This window comes from Balaenoptera acutorostrata, chromosome 15, assembly GCF_949987535.1.
Source record: "Balaenoptera acutorostrata chromosome 15, mBalAcu1.1, whole genome shotgun sequence".
Lineage (NCBI taxonomy): Eukaryota > Metazoa > Chordata > Mammalia > Artiodactyla > Balaenopteridae > Balaenoptera > Balaenoptera acutorostrata.
In genome coordinates, this window is record NC_080078.1 from 39,784,191 (window position 1) to 39,798,720 (window position 14,530).

General features: G+C 57.2%; 5 protein-coding genes across 5 annotated transcripts; all 5 read right to left on the bottom strand.

Annotated features, from left to right (window-relative positions):
• Positions 1-537: 537 nt before the first annotated feature.
• HBQ1 (hemoglobin subunit theta 1) lies at positions 538-2,394 on the bottom strand. The gene is given in 3 exon segments (XM_007181818.2): positions 538-1,831; positions 1,932-2,136; positions 2,227-2,394. Coding segments are annotated over 3 exon segments (429 nt in total). The 5' UTR covers positions 2,322-2,394; the 3' UTR covers positions 538-1,702.
• Positions 2,395-4,238: 1,844 nt separating this feature from the next.
• LOC130704884 (hemoglobin subunit alpha) lies at positions 4,239-5,052 on the bottom strand. The gene is made up of 3 exons (XM_057529309.1): positions 4,900-5,052; positions 4,589-4,793; positions 4,239-4,463 (listed from the first exon to the last, which is right to left on the bottom strand). The coding sequence occupies exons 1-3, from the start codon at positions 4,992-4,994 to the stop codon at positions 4,335-4,337; spliced, it is 429 nt and encodes a 142-aa protein (XP_057385292.1). The 5' UTR covers positions 4,995-5,052; the 3' UTR covers positions 4,239-4,334.
• Positions 5,053-7,164: 2,112 nt separating this feature from the next.
• LOC103009910 (hemoglobin subunit alpha) lies at positions 7,165-7,968 on the bottom strand. The gene is made up of 3 exons (XM_007181819.2): positions 7,826-7,968; positions 7,515-7,719; positions 7,165-7,389 (listed from the first exon to the last, which is right to left on the bottom strand). The coding sequence occupies exons 1-3, from the start codon at positions 7,918-7,920 to the stop codon at positions 7,261-7,263; spliced, it is 429 nt and encodes a 142-aa protein (XP_007181881.1). The 5' UTR covers positions 7,921-7,968; the 3' UTR covers positions 7,165-7,260.
• A 1,665-nt stretch (positions 7,969-9,633) lies between these two features.
• HBM (hemoglobin subunit mu) lies at positions 9,634-10,415 on the bottom strand. The gene is made up of 3 exons (XM_007181821.2): positions 10,287-10,415; positions 9,927-10,131; positions 9,634-9,816 (listed from the first exon to the last, which is right to left on the bottom strand). Exons 1-3 carry the CDS (start codon positions 10,376-10,378, stop codon positions 9,688-9,690), a joined length of 426 nt encoding a protein of 141 aa, XP_007181883.1. The 5' UTR covers positions 10,379-10,415; the 3' UTR covers positions 9,634-9,687.
• Positions 10,416-11,113: 698 nt separating this feature from the next.
• Positions 11,114-12,475, bottom strand: HBZ (hemoglobin subunit zeta). The gene is made up of 3 exons (XM_007181822.1): positions 12,381-12,475; positions 11,343-11,547; positions 11,114-11,242 (listed from the first exon to the last, which is right to left on the bottom strand). Exons 1-3 carry the CDS (start codon positions 12,473-12,475, stop codon positions 11,114-11,116), a joined length of 429 nt encoding a protein of 142 aa, XP_007181884.1.
• Positions 12,476-14,530: the final 2,055 nt, after the last annotated feature.

Sequence of the window (14,530 nt, forward strand, 5' to 3'; positions counted from 1 at the left end):
CTCAGTGCTTGTGTTCAAAGTGATCCTTATTTTACTTAATAATGGCCTCAAAGCACAAGAGGATTGATGTGCCAAAGAGAAGACCTCACGTGCTTCCTTTAAATGAAAAGCTAGGGCTTCCCTGGTGGCGCAGTGGTTAAGAATCTGCTTGCCAATGCAGGGGACACGGGTTCTAGCTCTGGGCGGGGAAGATCCCACATGCTGCAGAGCAACTAAGCCTGTGCATGTTACAGCTACTGAGCCTGCGCTCTAGAGCCGGCGAGCCACAACTACTGAAGCCCGCATGCCTAGAGCCCGTGCTCCACAACAAGAGAAGCCACCGCAATGAGAAGCTTGCACAACGCAATGAAGAGTAGCCCCCGCTCTCTGCAACTAGAGAAAGCCCTCACACAGGAACGAAGAGCCAACACAGCCAAAAATAAATTAATTTTTTTTTAAAGCTAAAAGTTCCAGACTTAATAAGGAAAGAAAAAAATCATATGCTGAGGTTGCTAAGATCTATGGTAATAACAAATCTTCTATCTGTGAAATTGTGAAGAAGGAAAAAAATTCATGCTGTTTTGCTGTCTCACTTCAAACTGCAAAAGTTACAGCCACAGTGCGTGGTAACTGCTCTGGTATTGAGATGGAAAAGGTATCAAATTTGCACAGCAAGATATTTTGAAAGAGAGACCACATTCACATAGCTTTTATTACAGTACATTGTTATCGTCTTATTAGTTATTGCTGTTACTCTCTTACTGTACCTAATTATAAATTAAATTTATTGTAGGTGTGTACATATGGGAAAAAGCATAGCATGCTTCAGGTTCGGTACTGAGGTTTCAGGCATCCACTGGGGGTCTTGGAATATATCCCTCAGGATAAGAGGGGACTCCTGTCTGTGCATGTCACACATGTATTCTTGGATGGGACTCCATGCCCTCCATTTGTTCACACAGTTTCCCCATGTATCAAGTGGGGAGTGAAGGAATAATGGATGTGCTGGGCCCACTGGGATACACAGGCAGGTGCAGCAAGTGGAGTTGTTCTCCGAATTTTTTAAAGGAAGGCGCTCTGAGGTCTGCCTCCTGAGAAGTGTGGCATGTGGGCAGGGCTCTCTGACGGCTCCCTGGTCCGCCCTGTCCGCTGCAGGAGCCACCTCCTTCCACCAGGTCCAGAGTCTGGCAAAGGCGCCTTTGACCCCAAGCCTACCGGTTACCCAAAGTCCCTAGCACGTTCCGGAGGCGGAGTTCCGGTCCGCGCCGGCAGGGGCGCCGGTCTCTAATTTTCTCCCAGGCTGTGCCGCGCGGTTCTAGGTGGATCTGAGGTGTCCGAAGTGGGCAGTCCGGAGAAGGGTCCGGCCTCGCCAGCTTGTGCCTATGACCGCCACCTGCCACCCCTTCCCGAGCGGCCGAAGCCCCGGGTCTGCACCGCTAAGTGGCCGCGCCCAAGGGCATGGCGAGTCGGGGTTTACCACTTGGGATTTGGGACCCGCTGTCCAGACTTGCCTCAGGCTGCCGGGGTTCGGGGGGCGTCCGCGCTGGGATCTGACAATTGGGAGTGAGACTCGGGCTTCCTCAGACCCCTACTTCCTTTGGGAGGGGCGCCCCCGCCCCTCGTCAGGCCCAGGGCGCACTCCCCTAGAGAGAACACGTGCGCACGTGAGGCTTTGTCCGCGGACTTTACTCAAATACGAGCCCCACGCGACCACCCTCCCAATTCAGTGACAGTTGGGGACCAGCGCCGAGATCACGTGGCTCAGAAACTTGTCCAGCGAGGCCTGCAGGGAGGGGCTGAAGTCTCCGGGGTAGTGCCGGGCGAGGGTCACCAGCAGGCAGTGGACCAGCAGCTGCGGAAAGAGGGAGTCGTTCCCACGCGGGTGCACACCCCTTCCCTGACGGGAGCCCCCTCCCCCGGCGACAGGGGTCAGGCCCCGCCGGCGAGCTCACCTTGAACTTGACGGGGTCCACGCGCAGCTTGTGCGTGTGCAGCTCGCGCAGAGCCGACAGGGCGCCGGGCAGGTCGTCCAGGTGGTCCACGGCGAGGGTCAGCGCGTCGGCCACTTTCTGGCCGTGCGCTCTGACCTAGGCGGAGCCGGGGCTCAGGTCCAGGTGGAGGAAGTAGGTCTTGGTGGAAGGGAAGGCCAAGAAGGTCCTGCGGGAGGAACGGCGAGTCAGGCTGGGGAGGAAGGAGGACGCTTTCCCGAGCGGGCTGAAGGCAGGGGAGCTCGGGGCCTGTGCGCACCTCTCCAGGGCCTCGGTCGTGTAGACGCCGACGTTGCTACCCAGCTTCAGCCACAGCGCGCGCACCGCAGCCTGGTCCGCCGCCTCCAGCACCATCGTGGAGCCCGGCCGGCCGCGCGCTCGCCGCCTTGATGAAGCCCGGGTTGCGCCTGCGCGTATCTGCCCGCGGTCCCCTTGGCTTCCGGGGTTCGCCGTGCCTCTGGTCGCAGAATCTGGCCCCAGGGGCCCGGACCGCTCCACGGAGCGTCTGCTCCGACCTGGGGCCTTCCTAATCGCCCTGGACTCTGAGGCCCCTATTTTTGAAGGTTTACTCTATGGAAACTAATATTTAGTATGTATCATTAATATTAGGTAGCCCTGAATTTTAGCATGGATTTTGGCATTGAACGTCAGCTTATTCTACCTCCCTCCCGAGTCTATTATGACACCTTTCTGAGTCTATTTTCTCATTTATGGTATATAAGGAAGGTAACAATTTCTTCTTTCCAAGGTTGTGCCTGGCTCATAACAGACGCCCCTTTCTGACAATGAGCATTTATATTGGGTGCCTGGGCTATATCCCAAAATAATAGCTAATACCTATGCAGCACTCATGCTGTGCCAGGCATCACTATACATCCTTTTTTTTTTTAATTGCGTTGAAATTCATATAACATAAATTTTACTGTCTTAGCTATTTTAAGGTGTACAATTCAGTGTCTTTAATTACATTCACAGTGTGTGCAACCATCACCACTCTCCAGTTCCAGAACGTTTTCATGGTCCCAAATAGAAACTCTGTCCCCATTAGCAGTCAGTCCATAACCCCTGCCCTCCAGCCCCTGGCCATTACCAGTCTTTCTGTCTCTGTGCATTTGCCTATTCTGGACATTTCATGTGAATAGAATCATGCAATATATGGTCTTTTGTGTCTGGCTTCTTTCACTTAGCATGTTTCCGAGGTTTATCCATGTTGTAGCGTGTATTGACACTTCGTTGCTTTTTATGGACGGATAACATTCCATTTTATGGATAGATAGATCACATTTTGTTTGTCCACTCATCTGCTGATGGACATCTGGGTTGTTTCCACTTTTAGCCCAGGCCCTCATTTTTCCTAATAATAAAATAAGGAAGACTGCCTCTTACAGAGCTCATACTGTGCCACCAGCTGTGCTAAAAGCATGACACACTGAGTCAGGGAACCCGCCATCGCATTTTCTGAGGATGACACTTGGGCCCAGGGAAGAAAGGACACTGCTCTCAGTCGGGGGCTCAGGGCTGGACGACTACCAGGACTGGACACTAGGGGCACTAGGGGCATTCTCCATGGGAAGGAAGCACATCGGAGTGCAGGTGCCCCACCCCCACCCCCACCCCCACCCCGGGCTCTCTTCTCCACTGCTGCACTGGGGGGAGTCAGTGGGCCTCAGGGTGATGCAGTGGATCCTGAGCTGGGCCCCCCAAATCAGGCCTTTAGACCCTGTGAGTGTCCTGGGGGGTGTACCAGGTGAAAGGGGCATATCCAGGAAATTGCCTGGCTCTGCAATGGCACTGCTCACCCCAATTTCCTCTAGACTGTGCATGTACTTGGGAGGCACTTCATGGGGAGGGGGCACTCAGTGAGCCTCTGAAGAAGTGTGATCTCTGTGTTCTCCCCACCACCCAACTCTGGGAAGAGCCCTGGGAGAGCTCCAAGGTCCTAGGCTGGAGGTCCACCAACTCTCAGCACAAGTGTGTGTGCCATAAAATGTAAAGACAGGAAACAAACCCATTATTTGAGCAAACCCGCGATGAATATGCAAGTCTCTAGAATTAATTCGGTAAAAGGCAAGTCACTCCAGGGTGAGGGTGACGGCTGCCCAGGGAATCCCGGGCAGTGGCAGTGGGACTGGCTCCAACCCACTCTTCTGTACTGTTTTCCCCTTCCCTCTCTTCACCTGCCTCGGAGAGTTGCTTGGTCCAAGGCAAAGAGAACCACTCCGACCCCTCCTGGTATGGTTCGTGGACACAGAGAACTGAAGCTACAGAGGCTGCAGCCCACTCAGACTTTATTCAAAGATTGGGAAGTGAGGGTGCCCAGAGCTCCAGGGGGCCCCAGGCCAGGGTAGGGATCGCGGAGGCTCCAGCTTAACGGTATTTGGAGGTCAGCACGGTGCTCACACTGGCCAAGAACTTGTCCAGGGAGGCATGGACCGAGGGGGTGAACTCAGCGGGGAGGTGGAGAGCCAGGGTCACCAGCAAGCAGTGGCTCAGGAGCTGCGGAGAGAGGGGGTGTCAGGGGGCGTGGGGTTGGGGGGCACCACCGTGCTCCACCTCTGGAACCCCACCGCACTCTCTGCCTTCCTAGCTCAGATCTCTCCCGGCCCGGCCCGCGAGCTCACCTTGAAGTTGACCGGGTCCACACGCAGCTTGTGGGCGTGCAGGTCGCTCAGATCAGACAAGGCATCGAGCAGGTTGTCCATGTGGCCCACGGCTTTGGTCAGCGCGTCGGCCACCTTCTTGCCGTGGCCCTTGACCTGGGCGGAGTCGTGTCCCAGGTCGAAGTGGGGGAAGTAGGTCTTGGTGCTGGGGAAGTTCATGAACATCCTGAGTGGAGAAGAGGCGGGAGAGCCGGGCTTAGGCCGGTCGGCCCAGGACCAGGACGCGATGGGGCGACCGGCCCCGGTCCCAGCCAGGCAGGTGGGCTGCTCACCTCTCCAAGGCCTCTGCGCCATACTCTGCACCGTGGTTGCCAATCTTAGCCCAGGTGGCCTTGACGTTGCTCTTGTCGGTGGGAGACAGCACCATGGTGGGTTCTCTCTGAGTCTGGGTCAGGACCAGAAGCGTGCAGGGCTCGGAGTGCGCGAGCCTTTATGCCTGGGGCGCGAGGGGCACGCCCGATCGCGCCGCGCTCATTGGCTGGCGCGGGGCCGGGATGCGCCTTTGGACCTGGACAGCAGGGGGCGCGCGGCGCAAGGTCTGCGCCTGGCTGAGCGGTGGGTGCTTCGCTCCCAGTTTGTGGAGGGACCTGGAGACTCTGGCCAGGGTGTTCTCCCTCCCACCGGCTGCTTCCCGCCCGCTGCGTCCACCTTCCCCGGAAGTGATATCCTGGTCCCAGCTGGCGGGGGCCGGTTTGTGGAGCGGGGTGGATGCCCGCTCTTCCACCCTTTAGAACCCCCGAGGGATGGAAGGGAGTAGGTCATCCCGTCCCACCCACCCTGGACCTAGGCTTGGCACACGCTAGGCATTTTAAATTTGGGCAGAATCAGTGAATGAATGGGCGATTCAGTGCGTCTAGTTCAGGCCAGAGACGGATGCACACAAGACGTGTGCGCATCGCTCACATGTCCTCAGCAAATCTCTCCTGGAATCCCTCCGGCTGGGGGGCTCCGGGTTCAAGTTTCTTCTTCCAGGGTGGTAGTTGCTGCACCCCAGCCTTTTCTTTTTTGGGGGGGGGGAGTGGCGAGCCGCGGGGCATGCGGGATCTTAGTCCCTCGACCAGGGATCGAATCCGTGCACCCTGCAGTGGAAGTGCAGCGTCTTAACCACTGAACCGCCAGGGAAGTCCCCACCCCGGCCCTTTTAAGGCAAGATTTGAGGAACATTTCTCAGCTGATGTCTTACATTCATAATATGGGAAGACCTCCCACAAAGATATAAGGAAAAGACAAATGACTTATGAGAACAGTTGACAGAGGATTTTAACAGGAAATTAATGGAAATATCAAAATGACCAACAAATATATGAAGTGAGACAGAGCTGAATGAATTGGCCAGAAGACAGGTAGAGGAGACACAGTTCAGTGAGAAGAGCAGGTTGTAGAAGAAAATGCCTAAGGTAGAATGGTATTTTTGACCAAAAAAAAGTACAGTTGTAGACGTAGCTGTGTCCCCTCAGCGCAGGATAGGAGCCAGTGGGCTCAGTCCCAAACTGTGAGCCTTGGCTCTTTCTGCGGGGGTTAGGTGGACAGGACAGAGGGACTCTCTCCCTCCTTTGAATCACACAAAGAGGGTGTGCGCGTGTGTGTGAAAAAAACCATGGGTGGATTTTAATTTAATTCTTCAGTGTTTTTCTATATTTAAATGAAAGTGAATTGGACTGTGGGGCAGAGGAAGAGTGCGTGGTGGAGAGGGGGAAGCCACTCCCCAGCTGTTCAAAGAGGTCCTTGTCCAGAAAGAAAGTGGTGAGCAGGGGCCCCACCACCCTCCCCAAACTTTTATCCAGCGCTGGGTGTTGCCCTGAAGATGAGGGCTGGGCTGGAGGTGCTGATAGGGTCCCTAAGAGCTACAGGGTGGGTAGGGTGTGCAAGGTTTCAGCGTGGAGTCCGGGGCACTGGCACGTGGGATGGGGGCCTTTGTGAAGGTTGCTCACAGCACCAAGGCAGAACTGCCGGGAGACCCCAGGAGCCTGGGGCTAGAGGTTGGGGGTGGGGTGCATGATGAGCTGGGATCACAGGGCTGGGTGCACAGTCAGCTATTCAGGTGTATCTGGGACTACAGGGACAAGGGAGAGAGGAACTCTGCTCAAGGCTGCAGACAGCTCGAGGCCCCTCTTCTTCCCTGACTTCCCGCCTCCCTCCACACCACCGCAGGGAGTTACTGTGACCCCAGGAAGGGTGCCTGAGCCTTCGACCCCTGTTCCAACTCACCTTCCCTCTGGTAGGAAGGAAGTGGAAACTCAGGGAGGTTGTCCAGCTCCTACATTTGCACCAGGAAAAGCCTATTTGTGTGGTTTGTTTGCTTGGATCTAACTATCTTTAAGGGGGATCAGAGAAACTGCAAAACAGGGTGGCCATTTTAGGACTCCCCACCTCGGGGAGAGCCCTTGCAAGTCAGAGCTTGGTTCACTTGGTTCAGCAGATTCTGGGAGGCCTCAGCCTTAGCTCCCGTCGCTCGTCCACACTCCCACTCCTCGCTGCTGGGAACCACCCCGACCCCGGCACGGTTCGTGTACACAGAGAACCAAGGCTACAGAGGCTGCAGCCCACTCAGACTTTATTCAAAGATTGGGAAGTGAGGGTGCCCAGAGCTCCAGAGGGCCCCAGGCCAGGGTAGGGATCACGGAGGCTCCAGCTTAACGGTATTTGGAGGTCAGCACGGTGCTCACACTGGCCAAGAACTTGTCCAGGGAGGCATGGACCGAGGGGGTGAACTCGGCGGGGAGGTGGAGAGCCAGGGTCACCAGCAGGCAGTGGCTCAGGAGCTGCGGAGAGAGGGGGTGTCAGGGGGCGTGGGGTTGGGGGGCACCGCCGTGCTCCACCTCTGGAACCCCACCGCACTCTCTACCTTCCTAGCTCAGATCTCTCCCGGCCCGGCCCGCGAGCTCACCTTGAAGTTGGCCGGGTCCACACGCAGCTTGTGGGCGTGCAGGTCGCTCAGATCAGACAAGGCATCGAGCAGGTTGTCCATGTGGCCCACGGCTTTGGTCAGCGCGTCGGCCACCTTCTTGCCGTGGCCCTTGACCTGGGCGGAGTCGTGTCCCAGGTCGAAGTGGGGGAAGTAGGTCTTGGTGCTGGGGAAGTTCATGAACATCCTGAGTGGAGAAGAGGCGGGAGAGCCGGGCTTAGGCCGGTCGGCCCAGGACCAGGACGCGATGGGGCGACCGGCCCCGGTCCCAGCCAGGCAGGTGGGCTGCTCACCTCTCCAAGGCCTCTGCGCCATACTCTGCACTGTGGTTGCCAATCTTAGCCCAGGTGGCCTTGACGTTGCTCTTGTCGGTGGGAGACAGCACCATGGTGGGTTCTCTCTGAGTCTGGGTCAGGACCAGAAGCGTGCAGGGCTCGGAGTGCGTGAACCTTTATGCCTGGGGCTCGAGGGGCACGCCCGATCGTGCTGTGCTCATTGGCTGGCACGGAGCCAGGAGGTGCCAGCCTGGAAAGCTTGGTCTCGAGAGGGTGCAGGAGTGCTGGAGTCCCAAGCGGGCCCCACCCAGTCCTGCCTAGAGCTGCCTAGATCCAGCTCTCTAGGGCCCTCTCTTTTCCTGCTCCTGTGGGTCTGGGACCTCACACATGTTTCCGAGCCACCCAAACCCACTGGCACCCGAGTTTGTCCCCAGCTGGGGTAGCCTCGAGGTGTCTATTTGCCAGTCTTGGAGAGGAGCACAATCTTTTCCGAAGTGAAACAAGCTGCTTTCACACTAAACTTTTCTCCAGGATGAAGAGCTGTAAACTGCCCATGTAAATAATGTGGGTGCAGGATGTAACAGGGGGGAAGTCCTTTAAGCAGCGTACCCACAATGGTGGGCAGGCCCTGGGGCAGCGCGGGTTAGCAGGTGTTGTCATGGACGGCGGGGGCATTCCACCCAGCCAGGGTCAGGGCTTAGCATCCAGCAGCCCCTCCCCACCCCCTGCTTTGGACTTGGTCCCCCACTTCCCGGCCCTGCACAGATGTGAGATTGTCAGCCAGGGAACCATTCTCATTCAGAGTTTGGAGAGCTCCTAGGGTCAGGCTCCTGCATTCGCAGAGGCTCTATCTAAACGGAGCACTAAGATCCCTGCACCAGTGCTGCAGAGGGAAGACAGATTGACAGGGCACGTGTGTGTGTGTGTGTGTGTGTAAGGTGGGGCGCCATGGCCCAGGGACCCCAGAGACTGAGCGGGGCGGCTGGAGCTGGGGTGGGGTTTGGGTGGCCGTGGGCCTGCCAGGCACCCACCCTACATTACGATCTTCTAAATTATTTCAAGACCCAGCGAGGTTGGGAATTTTCCATCGGATGCATTAGGCTCAGCTCGCTTAGGGACAAGCCTAGTATCGCACCTCATGTTGACGTGACACGGGTTGTGGCTGTAGAGGTCTTCCTCCCTACCCCCACTCCCTGCCCCAGGAGATTCAGAGGAAGGGACTAACTCGGACCAGGGCAAGGCAACTACAGAGTGAGCGCTGGAGGTAGGGGAGAAGATGGGAAAGGACAGAGATGAGGGTCCGTGGAGCCCTGGGCCACAAAGTCTGTTTGACCTCAGGCCAGAAACTTGCCCCCTAGGCCTCAGTGCCCTGCCTGTCTGTTAAAGAGGCGAAGATTGAGGCTTGCAGTTCCCGGAGCGAAGTAGGGACGGAGATGAATGAGTGTGTGAATGAGGACGTGCTTTGCGAATGGTACAGCACCGCACGGGTGTCAGATGCGAGATGAAGCTGAAGACCCTTCCCCCATCCGAGCACGCGCTCGGCCCCACCACATTCCCCTGCCCCGGGAGGGCAACTGTTCTGTGCAAGCCTCTGGGTGTACACACCCGGCCCGGACCCCCAGACTGTCAGACCGGGAACTGTCCTCGTTCAGGGTTTGTTGAGTGCCCAAGGTCCCGTTCCTGTGCCCCTGGTTCCATTGTCAGCAAAGGTTGGGGATCCTGCCCTAAGATTCCGCGAGGCTCCCCTCAGGACCCGGAGCTTCTCTGCCCGGCAACTGTGACGTCAGTCCGCCCGCTCCCCAAAGACCACACCTGCGCGGGGTCCAGCCTTTTGAGCCTTGTTTATTGACATGCGCAGACCTAGACCTGGGGCACAGAACTCAGCGGTACTTCTCTGTCAGCACTACCGCCAGGCCCGTCAGGAACTTATCCCACACCGCCTGCATCTCCACCGTGAACTCGCCCTGCAGGTGGGAGGCCAGCACCACCTGGAAACACTGGGTCAGCAGCTGCGGGAGAAAAGGCTGGTGAGAAGAGCTCTGTCCTCGCCAATTCCTTGCCGAATGCCTCCCCACCTCGGCTGCGCGCGCGAACCCTGCTGCGTCCCGGGGTGGCTCACTGGGAAGTTGGTGGGGTCCACGCGCAGCACATGTGCGTGCAGCTCGGCAAGCGGACTCAGGGCCGCGCGCAGGTTGTCCATGTGCCGGACGGCCACTCCCACCGCCTCGAGCACGCGTTGTCCGTGGCTCAGCAGCTGCACCTCGTCAGGGCGGTCGCCCAGGTGCTTAAAGTAGGCTTTGGTGCTGGGGTACACCGTGAAGAGCCTGCGAAAGCAAGGGTGAGGAGGGAGGGCGGTCCCTCCAGCGTCTGCGCCGCCCAGACCCCGCGAAACCCCGGTCAGGCCCGCCCCACTCCCGACTCAGGCTCAACACCCCAGTCTCCGCCTCGCTGCGGTTCTGGAGACCCAGCCCCAACCCACCTGAGCAGAAGCTCCGCCCCGAAGGGCGCCTCATGGCCGGCGATCAGGTCCCAGACCTGTGCTACGTGGGCGCGCTCTTGGGCGCTGAGCATGGCGTTGGCGTGGCGTGCTCTGGGGGCCGCGCCCGCAGTCCCGGCCTCCTTATAGCGGCCCTGCCCCCGGCGCCCTGCCCGCCCTTATCTTCAGGAGCGCGGCGCGATCCTGGGGACCCTGGTTACCAACCCAGGTCCCTGTCACCGCGGAGGAACTGAATCACGCCGTGTGTGTGTGCCTTGGCTGCAGACTTTAGGGGGATCTACAATTATTCCACAGGGAGCCGATGGAGGGATTGGGAGAAAGAGGTCGGAGGGCCAGGAGGTATCAAGGGTCCTCTCAGTGCGTGAGCTGTGACAACAAGCTTTGAGGAAAGGCCCCTGAGTCCCTACACATACCCTACACATACACACAATACGCTGACTGAAGCGACAGACTGGGTGATTTGGGAGGCGGGAAAGAGGCACAAACTCAGGTCTGACCCGAGAAAACGGCGTGGGCGGTCCTGGGCTGTTCTGCTCCCTCCGGTCGCGACTCTGGGGTCCTCAGGACCAAGGACCGCCCCCAAAGCACCCTTGGAGTGACCTCCAGGCCGGGGGTGACACTAGGGTCGGCCGTGTTCCTGCGAAGCCCCCATTCCCTCCCTTCATTCTCCTCCGCTTCCCCCCAATACTGAGACGCACGACCAGGCTCCCTCCATCCTCATCCATTTATTGGGGGTCCCGGGTGGAATCGTAAGAGGGTGCAGGGGAAGGGGAGGGCTCGAAGCCTGCCCTGGGGGTCGGGAGGCATCCTCAGCGGTACTTCTCGGTCAGGACGCGGGACACAATGGACAGGAACTTGTCCCAGGCAGCGTGCGCGTCGGCCGTGAAGTCGGCAGGGAAGTGCGAAGCCACCGTGACCAGCAGGCAGTGGGACAGCAGCTGGGGCGACAGGGCGGCTCAGGGCGGGCGCGGCGCGAGCGGCGGGCACCCAGCCCCGCCCCCGGACCCCGCCCCGCCCCGGGCCCCGCCCCGCGCCCACCTTGAAGTTGACCGGGTCCACGCGCAGCACGTAGGCGTGCAGCTCGCTCAGCTTGGAGAGGGCGCCCGCCACGTTGTCGATGCTCTTGACCGCGTCGCCCACGGCGGCCACCACTTTGGAGCCGTGCGCGCGCAGCTGCGCGGAGCCCGCATGCAGGTCGAAGTGCGGGAAGTAGGTCTTGGTCTGGGGGTAGCTGGAGAAGAGCCTGCGGGCGGGGCGGGCCGGGGCACGTCACGTTTGCACGCGGGAGTTAAAACGTAAATATTAGGGCAAAAAATGCAACTTGACCCCAATATGAACATTTTAAAGACAGACAGGATCGGTATTGCGGACTTCAGCTGTTGCCCCGGCTCCAGTATGGCCCGGCCCACCTCACCCTCACCGCCCCGTCCTCCAGTCATTCGTCCCTTCCTTCACTCACTCATTCAGTCAGCAATGATTGTGGAGACCTGGGTGCTGGGCGCGGAGGGAGAGACACAATCGACCCTCATCACCCTCCCCATTCCCCTCCTCTTCCTGCCCGCTGACCACCGTGCACCCGCCTCACCGCTGCTCATGCTTACTGAACCTGCATATGTCCCCTCCTCACTGTCCCCTCCTCAGTGTCACCTCCTCACTGTCCCTCCTCACTGTCCCCTCCTCAGTGACCATCCTCAGTGTCACCTCCTCACGGTCTCCTCCTCACTGACCCCTCCTCACTGACCATCCTCAGTGTCACCTCCTCACGGTCCCCTCCTCACTGACCATCCTCAGTGTCCCCTCGTCACTGTCCCCTCCTCACTGACCCCTCCTCACTGACCCCTCCTCACTGACCATCCTCAGTGTCACCTCCTCACGGTCCCCTCCTCACTGACCATCCTCAGTGTCCCCTCCACACTGACCCCTCCTCACTGACCCTTCCTCACTGACCCTCCTCACTGTCCCCTCCTCACTGACCCTCCTCGCTGACCCATCCTCCCTGACCCCTCCTACTGACCCCTGTCCTCACTGACCCACACTGTCCCCTACCAGGCTCCATCCCTCCCACCTGGCGCTCACCTCTCCAGGGCCTCGGTGCCGATGATGTCTGCCTGTGTGGAGATCTTGCCCCACATGGACACGACTATGGTCCTCTCAGCCCTGGTCAGAGACATGGTGGCGGCTGAGTGGGAGCTGGGCGTGCTGAGAACTGGCGTCCGTGGTGCTCAGCCCCCAGGGTCCCCTTATATACGTGGAGCCAGGGTGGGGGCCAGGCTGTGGTCATCGCTGGGAGAGGGGAGGGGGCCATGGGGGGTGGGTCTCTTATCAGATCCAGTGACAGTGGGCAGTCAGGGCCCGGTGGGCCTGGTGGGGTGAGGGGCTATCACTCCGGCTGCCCTTGCTGGGCCTTAGAGGGGGCGTTGGCTGCAACCTGACCAGACTCCAGGGGAGATAGGGGCCCAGGCAGCCCAGTGCCGCACTCCCCTTGTCCGTTTCAGAATTACAAAATGGGAGAAGCCAGAGGAGCAGTGCCCACACACCCTCCTCGGCTGGCCTGTGCCCGTGCTGCCTGCATTGCTCCTCGGTGGGTCCTGTGGCTGGACCCACGTGCCAGCACCCCACCCCCACACCCCCCTCCCCCCAGACACTGGCTCTAGGATCCCTGGGTTTCCTCCAGGAAAGCAATGGTTTTGCCAAGTGGGCCCTGAGGAGAGAGGTGCTGACTGGTCCTGTTCCCGAAAAGCTGGAGGAGGTGGCCAGTCAGTAAGAGAATCCTAATGTCATGTGCTTTTGGGGACTGCTCTGTTGCTCACCATGTTATAATTTCAACATAATGAGGCAAATATGCCTTTTAATTTTATTTCAACATACAATACAGCTGATTTTTTTAATGTACTGCTCTGTGAATTTTGACACGTGTGTAGATTTGTGTAACCCCACCACAGTCAGGACACACAACAGCTCTATCAGCCCCAAAACTCCCACAGGCTGCCCCTTTGCAGTCTCACCCTCCTCTGTCCTCTAAACCCTGACAACCACTATAATTCTGTCTTTTTCAAGAATATCCTATAAATGGAACCATGCGGCATGTCATCTTGTAGGACTGGCTTCTTTTACTTAGAGTAATACCCTTGAGATCCGTGCATGTTATTGCCTGTATCAGTAGTTGGCTTCCTTTTATTGCAGAGTAGTACTCCACGGTACTAATATTCATTCATTCTCCCACTCAGACATGTGGGCATTTTCCAGTTTGGGGCTATTACAAATAAAGCTGCTATGAACATTCTTGTGTAGGTCTTTATGTGAACATAAGTTTTTATTTCTCTGGGATGATACCATATCTAGGAGTAAGATTGTTGGTTCATGCGCTAAGTGTATGTTTAACTTTGTAAGAAACCACTAAACTGTTTTCCAGAGTGGCTTTACCATTTTGCATTCCACTCAGCAATGAAGGGAAGTCCTAGTTTCCGTGCATCTTTTTCAGCATCTTTACATGTTAGTAGTTCTGACGGTTGGTTGTGAGACAATATATCATTGTGGCTTCAATTTGCGTTTCCCTGATGGCCAGTGATGTGGAGTGTCTTTTCACGTGCTTATTTGCCATCCCTGTAGTCTCTTTTTAATTAATTAATTAATTAATTAATTAATTAATTTTTGGCTGCGCTGGGTCTTCGCTGCTGTGCGCAGGCTTTCTCTTGTTGTGGTGAGCGGGGGCTACTCTTCATTGCAGTGCACGGGCTTCTCATTGCGGTGGCTTCTCTTGTTGTGGAGCACGGGCTCTAGGCACGCAGGCTTCAGTAGTTGTGGCTCGCAGGCTCTAGAGTGCAGGCTCAGTAGTTGTGGCGCATGGGCTTAGTTGCTCCACTGCATGTGGGATCTTCCCGGACCAGGGCTCGAACCTGTGTCCCCTGCATTGGCAGGCGGATTCTTAACCACTGCACCACCAGGGAAGTCCCATATATTCTCTTTGGTGAAATATCTCTTCTGGTCTTTTGACCATTTTTAAATTGGGTTGTTTGTTTTCTTATTGTTGAATTTTGAGAGTTCTGTATATATTCTGGATGCAATCCTTTGTCAGATATGCAATTTGCAAATATTTTCTCCTAGTTTGTAGCTTGTCACTTCATCCTCTTAATAGTGTCATTTGCGGAGCCAAAGTTTTATTTTTGATGAAGTATAATTTATCAAGTTTTTCTCTTAAGATTCATGTTTTTAGAGTCATACCTGAG

What these genes read in the sequence shown, in the direction of transcription:
- LOC130704884 (XM_057529309.1), bottom strand. Translation starts at nt 4,994, where the DNA reads ATGGTGCTGTCTCCCACCGACAAGAGCAACGTCAAGGCCACCTGGGCT. An exon ending in GGCGCAGAGGCCTTGGAGAG is followed by an intron (nt 4,794 to 4,899) that starts GTGAGCAGCCCA and finishes TTCTCCACTCAG; the next exon opens with GATGTTCATGAACTTCCCCA. An exon ending in TGGACCCGGTCAACTTCAAG is followed by an intron (nt 4,464 to 4,588) that starts GTGAGCTCGCGG and finishes CTCTCTCCGCAG; the next exon opens with CTCCTGAGCCACTGCTTGCT.
- HBM (XM_007181821.2), bottom strand. Translation starts at nt 10,378, where the DNA reads ATGCTCAGCGCCCAAGAGCGCGCCCACGTAGCACAGGTCTGGGACCTG. An exon ending in GGGGCGGAGCTTCTGCTCAG is followed by an intron (nt 10,132 to 10,286) that starts GTGGGTTGGGGC and finishes TTGCTTTCGCAG; the next exon opens with GCTCTTCACGGTGTACCCCA. An exon ending in TGGACCCCACCAACTTCCCA is followed by an intron (nt 9,817 to 9,926) that starts GTGAGCCACCCC and finishes TTTCTCCCGCAG; the next exon opens with CTGCTGACCCAGTGTTTCCA.
- HBZ (XM_007181822.1), bottom strand. Translation starts at nt 12,475, where the DNA reads ATGTCTCTGACCAGGGCTGAGAGGACCATAGTCGTGTCCATGTGGGGC. An exon ending in GGCACCGAGGCCCTGGAGAG is followed by an intron (nt 11,548 to 12,380) that starts GTGAGCGCCAGG and finishes CCCCGCCCGCAG; the next exon opens with GCTCTTCTCCAGCTACCCCC. An exon ending in TGGACCCGGTCAACTTCAAG is followed by an intron (nt 11,243 to 11,342) that starts GTGGGCGCGGGG and finishes CTGTCGCCCCAG; the next exon opens with CTGCTGTCCCACTGCCTGCT.
- LOC103009910 (XM_007181819.2), bottom strand. Translation starts at nt 7,920, where the DNA reads ATGGTGCTGTCTCCCACCGACAAGAGCAACGTCAAGGCCACCTGGGCT. An exon ending in GGCGCAGAGGCCTTGGAGAG is followed by an intron (nt 7,720 to 7,825) that starts GTGAGCAGCCCA and finishes TTCTCCACTCAG; the next exon opens with GATGTTCATGAACTTCCCCA. An exon ending in TGGACCCGGCCAACTTCAAG is followed by an intron (nt 7,390 to 7,514) that starts GTGAGCTCGCGG and finishes CTCTCTCCGCAG; the next exon opens with CTCCTGAGCCACTGCCTGCT.